The sequence below is a fragment of the Didymella exigua genome (genome assembly GCF_010094145.1).
Source record: "Didymella exigua CBS 183.55 unplaced genomic scaffold M421scaffold_1, whole genome shotgun sequence".
NCBI classification, from domain to species: Eukaryota; Fungi; Ascomycota; class Dothideomycetes; order Pleosporales; family Didymellaceae; genus Didymella; species Didymella exigua.
In genome coordinates this window covers 697,758-714,181 of record NW_022984775.1, presented here as the reverse complement: position 1 = coordinate 714,181, position 16,424 = coordinate 697,758, and the positions used below count along the sequence as shown (strand labels likewise).

The window sequence follows — 16,424 nt, the reverse complement described above, 5'->3', positions numbered from 1 at the left end:
ATCATGATGAGTACTTGTACGTGCACGGCTACTGGTACTGATCATGATGAGTACTTGTACGTGCAAGGCTGCTGGTACTGATCATGATGAGTTTGATGCAGGGCCTCCTGGATAGGTAGGCCGTGGCGTTGGTCCTGTCTCTTATTCTACGTAGTACATTCACCTACAGCTCAGACACGCCTCCGTTCCGTCGCACGCGGGGCTTTCACTTGAGCTGCGGCCCCAGATCCTTTTCAGTCTGCTGTTCGCGCAAAAAGCTCTTGGCGGCTATATATGTCTTGTGGTCCAGCAGTGGGCTTCACCTCGACTCGTCCACGGTAGCAACTGCCACAACACCTTGGCTGCCACCACTTCTCTTCTTGGATACTCGACGACACGACACGTTGCCTCTGTCTCGTTGCCATGGCCGCGCTGACCGGCGAGCAGCTCCTCGGGGTCGGGATCGCGACGCGCATGTCGTCTGTCGTCTCGATTCTGGGCTCGCTCTTCATCATCGGCAGCTACTTGTGCCTTCCGTACTTTCGCCGACCCACGACCCGGCTGATCTTCTACGCGACCTGGGGCAACTTGCTCACCAACGTCGCGACGCTCGTGTCGGTATCTGCGATCCCCGGCGGTGCAGTGAGCGCGTCGCCGCTGTGCCAGGTCCAGGCCTTCCTCATCCAGTGGTTCATGCTGGCAGATCCGTTCTGGGTGGGCACTCTCTCGCGGGTTGAAGCGGCGCGCTGACGCGGATAGGTGTTCTGCATGGCGTTGAATGTCGGGCTCATCTTCAAGGTGAAGCGCTTCGATGGCAGCAAGATGCCGGACTACGAGAAGTGGTATGGGCTGGTTGCGTACGGGGTTCCTGCCGTGGTTCCCATCACCTACCTCGTCCACGATCAAGTGAGCAGTCACGGCATCGTCGGTCCGGCCATTGTGAGTCTCGTGCATGGCTCCGCTGCAACGGACGCTGACGTGTGTTGTAGCTCTGGTGCTGGGTGCGCAAAGAGTTTGACTGGATGCGCATCACCTTGTTCTATGCGCCCATGTGGTACGCAGCTTCCCTACGTCGAGAGCTGCATGTGCTGACGTTACAGGATACTGGCTGTTGCGACCATGAGCATACACATGTGGGTCGGGCTGAAGATCTACCGGGCAAAGATGGAGATGCGCAGGTGTCTGCAAGAGTCGCAGCAGCGTCTCGCGCAGGCGTGTCCAAGCACGCTGGAGGACCCTTTCGTGGACCCGCAGGACCAGATCACCGTCACGACGAACATCTCACACGAGAACGTATCTAGGCGGACCGCTCTCCTCGTGCCGCTGAACCCAAACAGCCCAGTGCGCTACCACAAGCCGCTCCTCATGGGCAAGTACCGGGCGACTGCGTACGCGGCGCCTCTGGCATCGGGCGACTTTGCAACGCTGCCGTCACCGCAGGTGCCCGTGTTCCGGCCGAGCGAGCACGCGGCGCACGTGCAGCGGCGCGAGGAGACGAGCGAGGCGTTCCGGTACTTCAAGTCGGCGCTGCTGCTGTTTGTGGCGCTCGTGGTGGTGTGGGTGCCGTCGAGCGCCAACCGGCTGTACCAGCTGGGGCATCCGGAGCGCGCCAGCTTCGCGCTCAACCTGATCTCTGCGCTCGTGCTGCCGACGCAGGGGTTCTGGAACGCGGTCATTTACGCACAGGCTTCGTGGGACGAGTGCAAGCGCGCGTGGGCTGGGTTCAGGAGGGGCGAGTCGGGTGGGAGCACGGCAGGGGTTGCGAGGGAGCTGTCGTCGATGGATCCGTCCGACTCGAAGCTGACTGTGTGAAGATGGCGGCAGGGTGTGTACGGAAGATGCATGTACAGTGGATACATGAATAGAATGAATACAGTGTGAACATACCGTGTGAACATACCGTGTGAACATACCGTGTGAATACAGGAACAGAATGAATACACAGAATGAATACACAGAATGAATACACAGAATGAATACACAGAATGAATACAGGAGCAGAATGAATACAGGAACAGGATGAATACAGGTCCAGTATGAACACAGCACGAACACGGCACGAACACGGCACGAACACGGCACGAACGCAGTGCATACATGTACAATCAATGCATACATGTACAATCAATGCATCAAATCTTGTCATGGTACTGGGGATTCAACAGCTGGTCCAGCGGCCACTTCCTGACGGCTCTGATTCCCAGCGTGTCCCTGTACCCGGCATCGAACATGTCCATGGCGGTCCAGGCAATCATGGCGGCGTTGTCGGTGCAGTACTCGGGGGGCGGGAAGAACAGGGGCACGTGGCCGTGGCCGTGGTGGACGAGGGTGGCGGCGAGCAGGTGGCGCAGGAAGGCGTTGGAAGCGACGCCGCCGGCCATGACGACGGCGGGCTGCGCCCTGTCCGCGGTGCTCGCAGCAGAGCTCGCAGCAGGCTCCCCGTCCGCTGCGACAACGGCAGGCTGCTCCTTGCCGGCCATGACGGCCAGACCGCGCACGACGCGCGAAGCAATGTGCTCAAACGCAGCGCGCTGGACGGCCAGGGCCATGTCCCTTCTCTCCTCGACAGGAAACTCATCCGCGCTCCTCTCCCGGCTCCCCAGCTTGCCCGTCTCGGGGTCGGTCGGGAAGCGCACGAGGCGCTCGACGGCGGTCGTCAGGCCGGAGAAGGACATGGCCAGGCCGTTTATCTTGGCGCCGCCGCCCGTGGTCAGCAGCGGCGGGGCGATGCTCCAGCCCCAGCGGGTCCTGCTGCGCGCGATGGCGGCCTCGTTGTTCGCGGGCGGCGCGTACCAGCCGTGGGCGGCGCCGTGGGCGTGCAGGTACTGGGCCGCCGTGAGTCCGGCGGGCGCGGCGGGCAATGCAAAGGCCTCGGGCGGCGCGGCGGGGAATGCAAAGGCCTCGGGCGGCGCGGCGGGCGATGCAAAGGCCTCGGGCGGCGCGGCGGGGAATGCAAAGGCCTCGAGCAGCGCGCCGTACATTGTGCTCTTCGCGCCGCGCATTGCTTCGGCCGGCAGGATCGCGCGCGCGGCCTTGTCGAGGCATTCGCCGACGGCCACGTCGGCGGTGCTGCCGAGGAGCGTGTGGGCCGTCAGCGAGGCCGAGGCCAGCAGCATTGTGTGGCCGCCCGAGGCGAGGACCGAGAGGACGGGGAACGCGGGCGCCAGGGCGCCGGGGCCGTCGTCGAGGGGCTTGCGGCCCATGTCTGTCGCGTCCGAGTCTGTCGCGTCCGAGTCTGTCGCGTCCGAGACGGCCGCGTAGGCGTCGAGGGCGGCGACGAGGCGCGGCGTCAGGGCGTGGGCCTGCATGTGGTGGACGCCGACGAGCGGTTTCTGCTCAGTCCCGAGTCAGCCACGGTCGGCGAGCAGGCGTCGGCTGCGCTCTACCTGCCAGGCGACGGCGAGGCCCTTGGCCGTGTCGAGGCCGCACATTAGGCTCGAGCGCATGCCGGGGCCGCGCGTCGCGGCCACCACGTCGGGCAGTCTGCGGGCGCCGCCGTGGTCGGGCAGGTGGGCAATGGCGTCGGCAACCAGGGCGGCCAGGTTCTCTTGGTGGGACTTGAGCGCCAGCAGCGGATGCACGCCCTGGAACGCGTGGTTGTTCGAGGTGACGGTTTTGTGGAAGTGCAGTCGCGCGACGGTGCGGCCGTCGCGCACGCCCTTTTCGACAATGGCAACCGACGTGTCGTCGCAGGACGTCTCAATCGCGAGCGTCATCAGACGCCGGCGCGCGCGACCGGGCGGGTCGGACGGCGGGACAGACGGCGGGTCGGACAGCGGGTTGGACGGCGGGTCGGACAGCGGTCGCCACAGCGGTCGCCATCGCGGTCGGGTCGCGGGGCTGCGACGAAGCAGCATCTAGCAACGGGCGGCGTTGGCAAGCACGGAGCGCGACGATGGGAGTATCTACGAGACGGGGCGGGTCGGATGGATCGCGTCGAGACGGGACGGGTCGAGTGGATGGCGACGCTGTCGGGATGACGCAGCCTAGTCAGTCACCGGTGGGGCTGGCGCTCACTTGCCAGGGTAGCTCGCTCCTCCGCGTCTGCCTGTCCGACACCCAACACGGGACGATGCGACGCATCCGCCACGACAATGGCCGATGTCAAGAGAGAGACCGACGGGCCAGCGCCCTACTCGTCTCCGGCGTTTGACGTTACGCAGCTGCCCGACTACGACAACGACTTCGCCAACGACGACGACTTTGCCCAGTTCGCCGCGGCGCTCGCCGCGCCCGAGCCGTCGCCGTCGACCGCAGACGTTGCCGCCGCGCCCGACGGCCCGCACTACTTCACGGCGCAGAGCGACTGGCGGCCCGTCCACCAGCGCGTGCGGCGGCGCAAGAAGCCCAAGGCGGCGCCGCATCGCGGCAAGGACGAGACGCGCGAGGGCGTCGTGTACGGGCTGCTCAAGTGGCCGCTGCTGGTCTTCGCCCTGGGCTGGCTGGCGTTTCTGAGCCTCGCGTACGTGCTGACCCGCGTCTACATCTACCTGTACGAGCACTGCGTGACGTGGCGCGGCACGCGCAACCGGCTGCGCCACCAGCTGCACACGGCCGCCAGCTACGAAGAGTGGACGCAGAGCGCACAGGCGCTGGACACGCACCTCGGCAGCGACGGCTGGCGGCAGACGGCCGAGTATGCCTACTACGACAGCAAGACGGTGCGGCGGGTGCACGAGCAGATGGCGAAGCTGCGGCAGCGCGCCGAGTCGGACGAGCAGCGCGCCGCGCAGGCGGGCAAGTCGAGGGCGGTCGAGGAGCTGCGGGCGCTGGTCGAGGCGTGCATGAAGAACAACTTTGTCGGGTTCGAGAACCCGCGTCTCTACAGCGAGACGTACTATGGCACAAAGGACCTCGTGCAGCGCTTCGTCGACGAGGCTGCCGCGTCCATGGCGTTCCTGCGCAACACCCGGCAGCTCGACGCCGAGCGCAAGCGCGCGCTGTTCAAGCACGTCAGCACCAACTTTGGCAGGACGGCGCTGTGTCTGAGCGGCGGGGCGACGTTTGCCTACTACCACTACGGCGTCGCCAAGGCACTGCTGGACGCGGATCTGCTCCCGGACGTCATCACCGGCACCTCTGGCGGCGCGCTCGTGTCGGCGCTCTTGGGCACGCGCACAGACGACGAGCTGAAGCGGCTTCTCGTGCCGGCCCTCGCCCACCGCATCAAGGCATCGCAGGACACGACGTACACGTGGATGAAGCGCTGGTACCAGACGGGCGCGCGCTTCGACGCCGTGCAGTGGGGCAAGGCATGTGCCTGGATGACGCGGGGCAGCATGACCTTCAAGGAGGCCTACCAGCGGACCGGCCGCATCCTGAACGTGTCGTGCGTTCCCGCCGACCCGCACTCGCCCACCATCCTCGCCAACTACATGACCGCCCCGCACTGCGTCATCTGGTCCGCCGTGCTCGCCTCGGCCGCCGTGCCCGGGATCCTCAACCCCGTCGTGCTCATGAAGAAGGACGCCGACGGCACCCTCTCGCCCTACTCGTTCGGCCACAAGTGGAAGGACGGCTCCCTGCGCACCGACATTCCGCTCAAGGCCCTGAATCTCCACTTCAACGTCCGCTTCTCCATTGTCTCGCAAGTCAACCCGCACATCAACATCTTCTTCTTCTCGTCCCGCGGCTCCGTCGGACGGCCCGTGACCCACCGCCGCGGCCGCGGCTGGCGCGGCGGCTTCATCGGCAGCGCCATCGAGCAGTACCTCAAGCTCGACCTGACCAAGTGGCTCAAGGTCCTCCGCCACCTGGAGCTCCTGCCGCGCCCGCTGGGCCAGGACTGGAGCGAGATCTGGCTGCAGCGCTTCAGCGGCACCATCACCATCTGGCCAAAGTCCATCCCCAGCGACTTCATCCACATCCTGTCCGATCCCACCCCCGAGCGCCTCGCCCGCATGATCCACGTCGGCCAGCAGTCCTGCTTCCCGAAGCTGAAGTTCATCGCCAACCGCGCCAAGCTCGAGCAGCAGATCCACAAGGGCCGCCGTCTGTACCGCGCCCGCGGCCCGGACCACGACGGCGCCGACCTCGCCAACCTGCTCAGCGAAGATGATCTGCACGGCCTCCAGGACTCGAAGCAGTCGGCCGACGACGACGACGACGATGATGATGATGATGACGACAGCACCCATTGGACTGACTGAGCCCACGTGGAGCCGCCTCTTGGAGGTTGACGTGCTCTTGCTCGCAGAGCATCATGTTTTTACGAGCAACGTTGGCACAGCTGCGGTTTGGAGACGGCTTGGGTAAGCATCTGAACTGGGCCAACACGTTCCTCTGCATGCGCACCATGGGGGCGCTCACTGACCGAGGCGCTCAATGATCAAGACGCTTACTATGGAAGACACTTACTATGGAAGACACTATGGAAGACACTATGGAAGACACTATGGAAGACACTATGGAAGACACTATGGAAGACACTATGGAAGACACTTACTATGGAAGACGCTATGGAAGACACTCACTATGGAAGACGCTTACTATGGAAGACGCTCACTATGGAAGACACTTACTATGGAAGACACTATGGAAGACGCTCACTATGGAAGACGCTTACTATGGAAGACGCTCACTATGGAAGACGCTTACTATGGAAGACGCTTACTATGGAAGACACTATGGAAGACGCTCAATGACCAAGACGCTCACTGCTTGGACCGCACTTCCAACTTCTTGGGCTTCTTCCTGGGTTTCGGTGAATCTTCACATGCCGCATCGCTCCTCTCCTCGCTTCCTTTGTCGTCTGCCTTTTCGTCTGCCTTGTCTTCGGCCTTGGTAGGTGCAGACTCGGTCTTTGTCTCTTGGGCACGTTGAGGCGTGGCCTCTTGACTCTCATCCTTGTTGTCTTTGCTCTCATCCTTGCTCTCATCCTTGCTCTCATCCTCACCCTCACCCTTGCTCTCGTCCTTGCTCTCATCCTCACCCTCACCCTCACCCTCACCCTCACCCTCACCCTCACCCTCACCCTCACCCTCACCCTCACCCTCACCCTCACCCTCACCCTCACCCTCATCCTTCTGGCCCGCCGCGCTGGGCTTCTCCGAGGACATCTTCTTTTCACTCCCACTCTTCAATGCCTGGTCGTCCGCCTCAGCATCCTCAACCATAAAGTTGGCAGCCATGCATCGTCCGCCATTCTGCGGGCCAACTTCATTCGGACAAGCACTGAACACGACAACAACGTCGCGCTCAGCCCTGAAGCGGACAAAGCATCTCTTCTTGCCCCTGGGCTCTTCCACTGCAAGTCTGGCACCCTTGGCACCGGCCTCGGCCGTCTTTGCATCGGAACGCACGTCGATGGGCGCGACCATGAACAGGTGGAGAGGCGTGGGTGCGATGTTGACGCTGATGTCGGCACCGACTGCCTTTGCCCCCTTCAGCCCTGCATTCTCGTTCAATTCCTTGAGCGCCAGGACGAGGTTCTCCGCGCAGCTGCCGTGCTCGGCGGGCTTGTCGACGCCCAGCGACGCATAGAGGTTGGCGTCGCATGCAGCTGTCAACGTGTCGTGCGCGCCGGGGGACGTGTCTTCGACAAGCGTCACGATGGGGTTGCGTAGGTTCGTCAGGAGGGTGTCGTCAACCTCGGGAACGAGCTTGTACGACGATGCGCGCGTGTGAGGGAGCGAGAGGTACTCCATGGGCGGGCGGTCGTCTCTCAAAGGATGCGTCTGCGCGTAGGCGCTGTACACGGCGTAGACGGAGGATGCATAGCCAGACCCGGTCGCAGCTGCAAAACCATTAGCACGATGCCCCAGAGTGTGAATCGATCAAGACTTGCCAGCGATAGTGCCCGCGCCGACAGGCGTCTTGGAGAAGTCGTACAGCTGCTCTGCATAGCTCTTGTTCGGGTCACGGTAGTGGCTCGACTTGAACGCGCTCACAACGCCCTCCCTGCTAGGTACTTCTACGTTGGGCATGTAGCTTGAGAAGCCTTTTCCGGTCGGCATGTACGAGGACCACTTCTTGGTGTTGGCCTCGTCCTGTGCCTTCTGCTCTTCGGGGCTGGGTTCTTGTTCGGCTCCGGCTTCGGCCTTCTCTGCTTTGTCTCCCTTGCCCTTTGAGCGGTATGGAATCGATGGCAGGTACGACGCCCAAGTGCGCTTGGAGGGCTGCTTTGCCGACGTCTCCGTAGCCCCTGCCGTATCTTTGATCGACTTCGCTGTCCCCTCGGTGGCTTTCTCGTTGTCTGGTGTCTCGGGTGCATGTTCAGAAGGGGCTCCGCGTTTCTCTTCCGACACCTTCTCCCTGCTAGACTCCAGCTGCTCCGTGGTCCCTTTGTTCTGGCCCAATGATTTCTGCGCGCTCGATTCTTCCTCTGCCGGACCATCAATCTCCTGCTTCTCGCCCTGGCCCTCGTCTTTCTCCGCAGCTTCCTGCAATTCCTTCGCCGCCTTCTCAATCTCCTCTGCACCAGGGCCATCCTCGTCGCCATCCTCGGGCGGCGCACCTAGCGTGAATGCCCACATGCTGACAACCTGCTTGCCGTAGGTGTTGATGACCTTGATCGTACGGCCGCGCGGCACGAACGTAGCAACGCCGTGGCGCGCGGGAATGGTCTGCAGCTCTCCCGACATGTCTTCGACTTGGATGGGTGGTTTGTCTCCTTCTTTGCCTTGTTCTTGCTGCTTGCGCCGCTTCTCGATCGTCGAGAGCACAGTGACGACAGCGAGACCAGCGAGAGCGCGTCGAGATGGGATTTGCGGCGCCGTCTTGAGGGAGGGGATTTGGTTCTTGGTGGAAATGGGCATGTATGCCAACAGCAATACAGAAGTTGGAAGTGGAAAAAGTAGCAACAAAGACGGAAATCGCAACCTACATTACATCTCTACATCTTGCCTTGAAGTGACGTACAGGGCACTCATCGTTTGCGCGCTCCAGACCACTCAGCAAGGCTCCTCCACCAACAATCTGTCAGTGTGCATGGGAGCCCTGGCACGTTTTCCCGTAGGATCATCATCGCTGCTGCGATCTGCGACAACCTGTGGCGCTGCCGCCATGACGCAGCGAGAACCGCGTCGAGGAAACCCGGTTTTGAACACCGCGTCCGCTCGCAAGCCGTGAGTTGCGATTGGCCATCGTGTCGACGGCACCCGCACCCACCGTCGACCTTCGACGTTCAACCGTCCACGCTTGATACGAGGGTCGTGGTGGTCTTCGATAGGCATGAAGCGATAACTTGTGGTCTGTTATTGTTCGCACGTGATGCCGTCGCGATACGTGCGGGGTGTGGATGGATCGAAGGATCCCGGAAGTCTTCACGCGTCGCCCCGCGCCGCTGCGCGCTTGTCTGCTGAGATGTGGCACCTGCAGATTCAGAAACACGCTGAAGGCCTTGTGCGGGCAATTGCAGGCCCTTCCGGCAGGTGGGCTGATGGGACGAACGGGACGCTCTGCACCCCGCTGTCTCGTGCGGCCTACCGCATCCGCGCGGCTGGCTTCATGAGATCAGTCGCCGAGCTCATCTCTTTCCACTTACACGAGCGTCGACATCATGACCGAATCGACTGGATATGTCTCCTTCGAGGAGTATGTTTCCTTTTCGCACTCGCTTTCGAGAGATTAACAAGCACAGTTTTGTCCAATCTGACCTCTTCACGTTCCATGTTGGAGAAGAGAAGAGGCGCTTCGTCGTGCATTCCAAGGCTGTCGTAGGCACTTCGTCATTCTTTGACAGGCTCGTCAATGGCGGACTGAAGGAGTCTCATGACCGCTCCGCTGAGATTGAAGATGTCGACCCTGAAACCTTCACTCGCTTCCTTGAGTATGCATACCGACGCGACTATACGGTTCCTTCGTCGCCAGAAGCTTCAATTGCACCCGTGGAAAAGGCGAACAGCTCGAAAATCAATCTGGCGGCGTTCCAGTATCCGGAAAACAGCATCGCTGGAGCTGAATCAGCCTCATCTGAGGACGTGAACTGGGGCGGTGGTGGATGGAACTCCAACTCAGCGCCTTCAGCCTTTAGCGCCATGTCTTATACGCCCTCTGTGCCATCTGCGCCACTCGTACCTTCCCTTGGGTCCCAGAAGAAGGCCAAGAAGCACGCTAGAGTCCAGATGAGCCCTCGAGCCGTGTTCAACAACCGCCAATACATTCAGCCAGCTCAGGACGCCCCCAGTCTCCTTCGCGCACGATTCGAGCCGTACCCAAACACGAGCCCCACGCAGAGCTTCGAGTCTATATTCCTCGCACATGCCCGTTTGTATACCCTCGCGGACATGCGAATGGTCCACCCACTCCGCGATCTCGCTCTGCACAAATTGCACAAAACTTTGGTCGCATTCGAGCTGTACCCAGAACGACTCGGAGACGTCGTTGAACTAGCCAGATATGCTTACGAACATGGTGAGGACAGGTCAGAGGAGGGGCGCATCGATGCGCTGCGAGAGATGGTCGTGAACTACATTGCGTGTGAGATGAAAGTACTCGGTAAGCATGACGAGTTCAGAAACCTCATGGATGGCGGCGGTGAATTTGCAGGTGACTTCTGGGACATTGTCAGTCAGGAACTACTCTAGCCCATGCGAAAGGCCCACGCGACAATCCGGCGCTTGACATAACATTACTCATCGCTTCCAAAATCTATCAAACCCCAGTCTCCGTCCGCACTGAACCCGCCTGATTCAGCTCCCAGCTTCCACGTCCAGAGGCACGAGTATACTCCTCAGTATGCATGGTATACCGTTGTCAGGACACACCTCCTTCCTGTCCAGCTGCTTATCAGCAGGTCCAGTCGGGCCACCCACATACTTCTTCTGCCCAAAGACATCCACCTGTCTCCTATCACTGTCCGGATACGCTTCATCTCCCCACTTGCCCTTGAAACTCAACCACTCCACCGGCCCGCCGTTCAACGCAGTAAAAGCACCACTCCCAGCATCATACTCATACACCCAGCTACTGCCTATCGGGTCCCACCTCCTCCCCTTATCAGTGTAATCCTGCAGTGCCCCGAACGGCAGGTTCAGGTTCGGAATGACATGCGAATGCGTCCCTGCAACCGCATAGTTGGCATGGCTCCCTTTCGCGACATACACAACCGGGCGCACACCATCAGAGTCCTTCTCAACAGCCGAGTAGCGGAACGCCTGCCCGTTCGCGTGCTGCGAGTACCACATTGCTTCCGGTGAGGACGTGGGAGAGCGGAAGCGGAGCATGGTGTGCTCCCAGTCGCCGACGTGGTTGCCAAAGTCAAGGAACGGAAGCGAGAACACATTGGTGCCGGGGTTGAAGGCGTAGAAGTAGAAGTAGAAAACGTCTGCGCTGCTGTCGTTCTTCGTGTTGACGATTACGGCGCAATTTATGCCGGCAGTGAGGCCGTGGCTGTCGGGTGCTGCCCCGGAGAGCCATGCTGGAGACGTCGTTACGTCGTCGTTGGAGGTGAGGTGGGCGGCTGCGCCAAGCTGATCGAGATTCGTGAGCGTGAGTGGGTTGGGAGCGTTCGCGACCGGGGTGTAGTTGGCTCGTGGGGTTACATGCTCGAGAAAGGTTGTGAGGTCTGTAGGGAAGTACAACTCTTCACTGTGTAGGTAGAGAGTAGGTGCTTGGAAAGTTAACGATGCAGATCATTTGGCAAAAAGTAACGACAGTATACCGTATCTCAAGACGAAGTCTGGAATACTGAAAGAGTCTTGTCGTAGCTCTTGCTGCACAGATGCGCAGGCGACAAGCGAAGCAGTCAGGAGGCAGACCAAGACCGCGTACAAAGAGCGAGCTATCATGGTGTCGCAGGTTGGAGACTGGGACAGACAGCCACATTATTGGGGATTATATGTGTCGAGCCATCTTCGCGTATCTGAAGAGAAGGCACTTCATTTCGTTCAGCACACCCTCGCACCTATCTGCCCTTGTCGACGTTCAGGTAAGAAGCGGGTTACAACTTGCGTATGATCATCAATGGCCTACGGTGATTCGCGAAGACGAGCAACTCAGCAGATTGGCCATCAGACATGGCATGTTGCGTGTCGAGAATTTCCTTATCAGGTGCGACAGGCGGACTCCGGCTCTGGCTTATGGGATGGCGACGTGGATGCACATGCTTCAAGCGTAGCATCCCCATACTCAGCTTGGCTCTGCACAGTGTACGGTATGGCTACTAGTTGTTGATTACTCTCCCTGTAGCGAGCGTGGCACCAATCCTGGTTCGCGTGTTATCCTCGTGGACATGGTCCCTGGCGCTAACGAGTGTCCGACAGGGATGGTTGCGAACATGATAGGTGAGTGCCAGTGACGCACTGTAGATCACAGCAACGGCGAGGCTATGGTTGGCACCAACGAGTGGAGATCATGTTCACCGTATACAGGGTTGTCATTGTGCGCTTGTCGGACTGACCGACCACAAATGCAAAGGTCAGGAGGTCATTGCCGTTGCTACTCTGCATTTTGGAATCCAAGACTGTGTCCATAAGATGCGACTCAATTGAACAAGATCATCTTTGGCTTCTTTCTGTCCTTTGGCGCCTCCTGCCTTGTCGGTTGGGGGGTCCCTGAACCAGCCTGACGTTCAAGGTCGATTTCCTCAAAGCCATCCTTGCAAAACTGCTCGAAAGACACACTTTCTTTGCTGCTGCCAGATGTCCGGTCCAATGTCGGAAGTACAGGAGGCGATTCAGGTACTTGGTCTTTCTGCATTGCGCCTGTGATATGATGCTCAAGGTCTTTCTCGCTCATATAAACAAAGACGGCAGTGAAAATGTAGGTGGCCAAACCAAGAAAGCCAATCACAAGGTACACTATTGCTGTCTACAATGTGTCAATAAACTATGCGGTTCCTGGCGCAATTACTCACCTTGTTCTTGTCGGACCAGGGTGATCGCCGAATGAAAGGAGCGCAGATATGCACGGTGAGAGCTGCGAGGAAAGTGACCCATGCGTAGGCCATGGTCATGGAAGGAAACTGCCAGATGAACAGCATTACCCAGTGTTGAAACGCGGGAGTACATTTGTATCGTAAAATGGTGCGCTGCAAGCGTATTACTTCGACGTCCGCAAGGCTGATATCAAGATCCTCCTTCGCAGGTAAGTCATCAAGAATCGACTTGGTCTGGATAGAAGAGATGATGGCCCAGATGGCACAGAGAAGACAGCTGACAAAGAGAGCACTGGCGATCCAGAGAGCATCTGAGGTCTTGGACCAGGGCATGCCGGCTAATGCAGCTCCAGCACAAAAGCTAGCCTTCGACAATCAGCAGCCGTTCGAGCAGAGGTCCGGTTAACTTACAGATACTTGTACTGAACGCAACTCCTCGTACTTTTCTACCTTCCACTGCCGTATGAGTGGGATCAGAACACTGCGGTCGCCACGTGCTGCGCGCATCTCCTTTAGCGGTCTCCATGTATACAACTTGAAGGTCCGACGGTAAGGCGCAGTAACAATCGCCAACAGCACGTGGAGGCAAATCTGGAACCAACAACGGTCTTCCGTCAGTATTGCTGCATCGTTAACCATGTTCATGTGTCCGGGGCTCCCAGACACACCACGTGAAGTCATGATCCTATATCGTAACTTCGTAAAGGTTCCCAGATGTGGCAGACTGCCTGCGCTGGGTGGCTGCGGTTGATCTGTATTGAGAGCTCAAGGCGGTGTCGAGATTGGTGGCTGGCATGATGGCTTGCATTGCTTGAACTTTGGCCGTGGGCGATTTGGTAGTGGCATCGTGTCGCGGTCAGGCCGCTAAGACATTGGTCAGTTGCAAGCCAAATGCCTTGTGATACATCAGTCACATGTATCGGTCCGTAACAAAGAAAACATGAATTGAAAGTCGAGGCAGGAGAAAAGGATTCTGGACCTGATCAATGTCAACTAGCACATCGAGGATAGCAACGAGTCCTAGCCTGTTCAAGGTGGTGTTTGCGCTGGCGACTTGGCGCTGCAAATGCGTGGAATTGCACTATAATTCCGTGACTTTCAGTCTTGCCGTGCAATGGTGTTCTGGCTAGGAGGACTGGACTCGTGAGGTACTCCGAAAAATTATGTAAGACTACTCCGCGTGCAGTCCGAGGCTGCCATCTGACACTGCATCGTGAGCTCTTAGGTAACACAACACCACAACTTCCGTCAACGGCTTTTACCACGCTTCAAACAACCATCCCTACCTTGAAAAATGACGTCAAACAAAGATTACACCATAATCGAAGGGTTGCCGACGCCTCGAGTGTACCATGACCTGCGAAAGCTTGCTGGCATGACGCCTCCGCCCCTTGAGGCTGTACCCAAAGCGCTGGAAAACTCCTTCGTCGCCATCCTCGCGTACGAAACCAAGAATGTGCTAGACGAGTCAACACCGGGCCCAGGTCAGGATCCAGTTGCGATGGGGCGCTTAGTCGGCGACAAGTCGCTCTTTCTCATTCTCTGCGATGTAGCAGTGCACCCAGAGCATCAACGGCGTGGGCTTGGGAAGCGCATCATGCAAGCGCTGGTCGATTACGTGGACGCACATGCTCCCCAAGCGTATGTCAGTCTGGTCGCAGAGCCGGCAGCACAAAAGATGTACCCTCAGTACGGGTTCAAGGATGTGCAGCCTAGCATTGGAATGTACAGGATGTTGAGAGACCGAAAGATCGAGGGAGAGGTTGCCAACGAAGGGTCATCTGGAGGACCAGACCTAAAGCTGTCGTGACACGAGATCTTGGTAGAGAACTTGTTGTATCCATTCATATCATAGAAGCGAACAGGCGCACTGGCGTGGGCGCAAATGAGAAGCATAGTGGGCGACAGCTACAGTGGCAGGTGCGCGTCACTGCCTTGGCGAGCCAGAGCTACCTACCTACCGGTAGGTACCGGTACGGTAGAGCTCGAGCTCCAAACCCATGAATTTCAACGCGGTCAATCGTACAATCATCAAGCACTCAGTTCTGTTGCATTCGCCCACAACCTTTCATGAAGCGCACGGCGCTGTAGCGAATGTACAGCATACGCGCGAGTGCCTTGTGCACGCCTAACGAGGCTTTGCTTACACCCCAGACCCCGCTTTGAGGCTTTGAGCTGCTCCGCCTTCGAATCCTCACCGTCTGCTTTTATACAACACCGTCATTTCGCCCAGGAATTCTCTTCATTTGCGTCAATTTTGCTTGCATCCGTCAGCTCCCTGTCTGTTCTCCCCGATTCCGCCAGCCGGTGACGGTTTATGGTCATATTCCAACTACTTCCAGGCATCGACGAGGCCCCCACGCTAAACCCGGTGTACTAGACTTGACGCCTTCGTTGTCAAGCTCAATTCGCACTGTTCAGCCTGGTATCGGTACCTGCCGATAAGGTGCTCCTCGCCACTGGTGCTACAAGGCAGGATGAGACGTTTGGAGCCTGAGTACCTGCATCTGCTGCACAGTCATCGCTGCTGCTTGCTTCAAACTGGTACGCGCTGAGTGCGCCTCTCCGACTAGTACAGGCCTTAGCAATAATTCTTCTAGCATAACGAACGGCCAGCTATGACTGTTCTCTGAACTCGCACTTCCACCGGTTCCAGGCAGTCGAATATGCCTAGCGCGTTCCGCCCTTTCCCCCAGGAATTAACGGGCCAACACTGCCACGCGTAACGATTCGCAGGCCTGGGAAACTGCCTTGACGTACTGCACAAACAGGCAGAAATTATCGTAGGAGGACGATGTGGCGAAAGAGTCAATAGTATGCTGCGCACTTGATGGCGGCCTCTGGCGTTTCTGCCTTCGGTATAAAGGTAACTTTTTGATTTCATCCACACTCACACATGGTCTATTACTCAAGAACCAGTCACCACGGTCAGAAGCGCGCATCGATACCGATATCTCACTCAACGTCTTCAAATTAACGAATCGATAACTCCCCTGAACGCCTTTAGACATTACAACAACATTCAACCATGTCTTCGTCTTCCAGCTCCTACTACCAGGACAAGGGTGCCTACGCTTCAAGGCCCTCCACTGGCTCGTGTAAGTTGAGACATCAACCTGGCGCCGCATCCTGACTCTAACATACAACAGCTTCCTCGTCAGCCAGCCACTACGCACAGTCCTCCTCCTCACGAAGGTATGGCAGCAAGCCGACAACCGTCGTTCACAATGGAGGAGGGCCTAAGTATGACCCTGCCAACTCGAGTTCTGCCGAGAACTCTGGGTACTACAAGTAGAAAACTTTCTTGTAACAGCAGCGTTGATTATGGCAGGAAGGGATGGATACAACTAGTGGTTTTGACGACTGCGGCGAGTCGTCTGGTCGACCATAGCGTGGTATGGAGTTACGGTTGGAATCTGGGCTAGAAACAGACAGGCTACATAGCCGGGATGAGAGGGGATTTCTTTCCTGTTTGAATCAGGATCGTTGCTGGACATCACCTCTTGTTTGATCAGTATTGGCGAGAATGACTGAGGCTCCTTCGACAGTTGAACCTCCACTCGGTATTTGGCGAAACGGTATTACATAAACCAATCGAAGTCACGTTATGACTCAAAGTGTGGTGCAC

The 16,424-nt window shown here is 58.5% G+C and overlaps 10 protein-coding genes across 10 annotated transcripts in view; 5 read left to right on the top strand and 5 right to left on the bottom strand.

The window, feature by feature from the left end:
• Positions 1-81, bottom strand: part of M421DRAFT_112356 (uncharacterized protein) — a 552-nt gene extending 471 nt beyond the window's left edge. The window contains exon 1 of the mRNA XM_033587209.1: positions 2-81. The gene's annotated coding sequence lies outside the window, so the exon portion shown is untranslated. The remainder of the gene's footprint in view (position 1) is intronic.
• A 321-nt stretch (positions 82-402) lies between these two features.
• M421DRAFT_246 (uncharacterized protein) lies at positions 403-1,791 on the top strand (the record flags this gene model as incomplete). The annotated part of the gene is made up of 4 exons (XM_033588553.1): positions 403-693; positions 739-918; positions 969-1,033; positions 1,080-1,791. The coding sequence occupies 4 exons, from the start codon at positions 403-405 to the stop codon at positions 1,789-1,791; spliced, it is 1,248 nt and encodes a 415-aa protein (XP_033454333.1).
• Positions 1,792-2,111: 320 nt separating this feature from the next.
• On the bottom strand, positions 2,112-3,836 carry M421DRAFT_50450 (uncharacterized protein; the record flags this gene model as incomplete). Its single annotated transcript, XM_033594831.1, has 4 exons — positions 2,112-2,372; positions 2,436-3,170; positions 3,231-3,314; positions 3,366-3,836. The coding sequence occupies 4 exons, from the start codon at positions 3,834-3,836 to the stop codon at positions 2,112-2,114; spliced, it is 1,551 nt and encodes a 516-aa protein (XP_033454332.1).
• Positions 3,837-4,073: 237 nt separating this feature from the next.
• Positions 4,074-6,128, top strand: M421DRAFT_97080 (patatin-domain-containing protein; the record flags this gene model as incomplete). Its single annotated transcript, XM_033598461.1, has 1 exon — positions 4,074-6,128. One exon carries the CDS (start codon positions 4,074-4,076, stop codon positions 6,126-6,128), a length of 2,055 nt encoding a protein of 684 aa, XP_033454331.1.
• A 504-nt stretch (positions 6,129-6,632) lies between these two features.
• Positions 6,633-8,735, bottom strand: M421DRAFT_97079 (uncharacterized protein; the record flags this gene model as incomplete). The annotated part of the gene is made up of 3 exons (XM_033598459.1): positions 6,633-6,816; positions 7,036-7,714; positions 7,766-8,735. 3 exons carry the CDS (start codon positions 8,733-8,735, stop codon positions 6,633-6,635), a joined length of 1,833 nt encoding a protein of 610 aa, XP_033454330.1.
• Positions 8,736-9,263: 528 nt separating this feature from the next.
• On the top strand, positions 9,264-10,558 carry M421DRAFT_112372 (uncharacterized protein). The gene is made up of 2 exons (XM_033587210.1): positions 9,264-9,513; positions 9,560-10,558. The coding sequence occupies exons 1-2, from the start codon at positions 9,479-9,481 to the stop codon at positions 10,503-10,505; spliced, it is 981 nt and encodes a 326-aa protein (XP_033454329.1). The 5' UTR covers positions 9,264-9,478; the 3' UTR covers positions 10,506-10,558.
• A 52-nt stretch (positions 10,559-10,610) lies between these two features.
• On the bottom strand, positions 10,611-11,708 carry M421DRAFT_240 (uncharacterized protein; the record flags this gene model as incomplete). Its single annotated transcript, XM_033588478.1, has 2 exons — positions 10,611-11,530; positions 11,582-11,708. 2 exons carry the CDS (start codon positions 11,706-11,708, stop codon positions 10,611-10,613), a joined length of 1,047 nt encoding a protein of 348 aa, XP_033454328.1.
• Positions 11,709-12,277: 569 nt separating this feature from the next.
• On the bottom strand, positions 12,278-13,478 carry M421DRAFT_415129 (uncharacterized protein; the record flags this gene model as incomplete). Its single annotated transcript, XM_033590585.1, has 3 exons — positions 12,278-12,729; positions 12,776-13,162; positions 13,208-13,478. Coding segments are annotated over 3 exons (985 nt in total), but the record flags the coding sequence as incomplete, so codon positions are not given.
• A 612-nt stretch (positions 13,479-14,090) lies between these two features.
• M421DRAFT_88111 (uncharacterized protein) lies at positions 14,091-14,606 on the top strand (the record flags this gene model as incomplete). The annotated part of the gene is made up of 1 exon (XM_033597632.1): positions 14,091-14,606. The coding sequence occupies one exon, from the start codon at positions 14,091-14,093 to the stop codon at positions 14,604-14,606; it is 516 nt and encodes a 171-aa protein (XP_033454326.1).
• A 948-nt stretch (positions 14,607-15,554) lies between these two features.
• M421DRAFT_415127 (uncharacterized protein) lies at positions 15,555-16,413 on the top strand. Its single transcript, XM_033590584.1, has 2 exons — positions 15,555-15,894; positions 15,946-16,413. Exons 1-2 carry the CDS (start codon positions 15,825-15,827, stop codon positions 16,089-16,091), a joined length of 216 nt encoding a protein of 71 aa, XP_033454325.1. The 5' UTR covers positions 15,555-15,824; the 3' UTR covers positions 16,092-16,413.
• Positions 16,414-16,424: the final 11 nt, after the last annotated feature.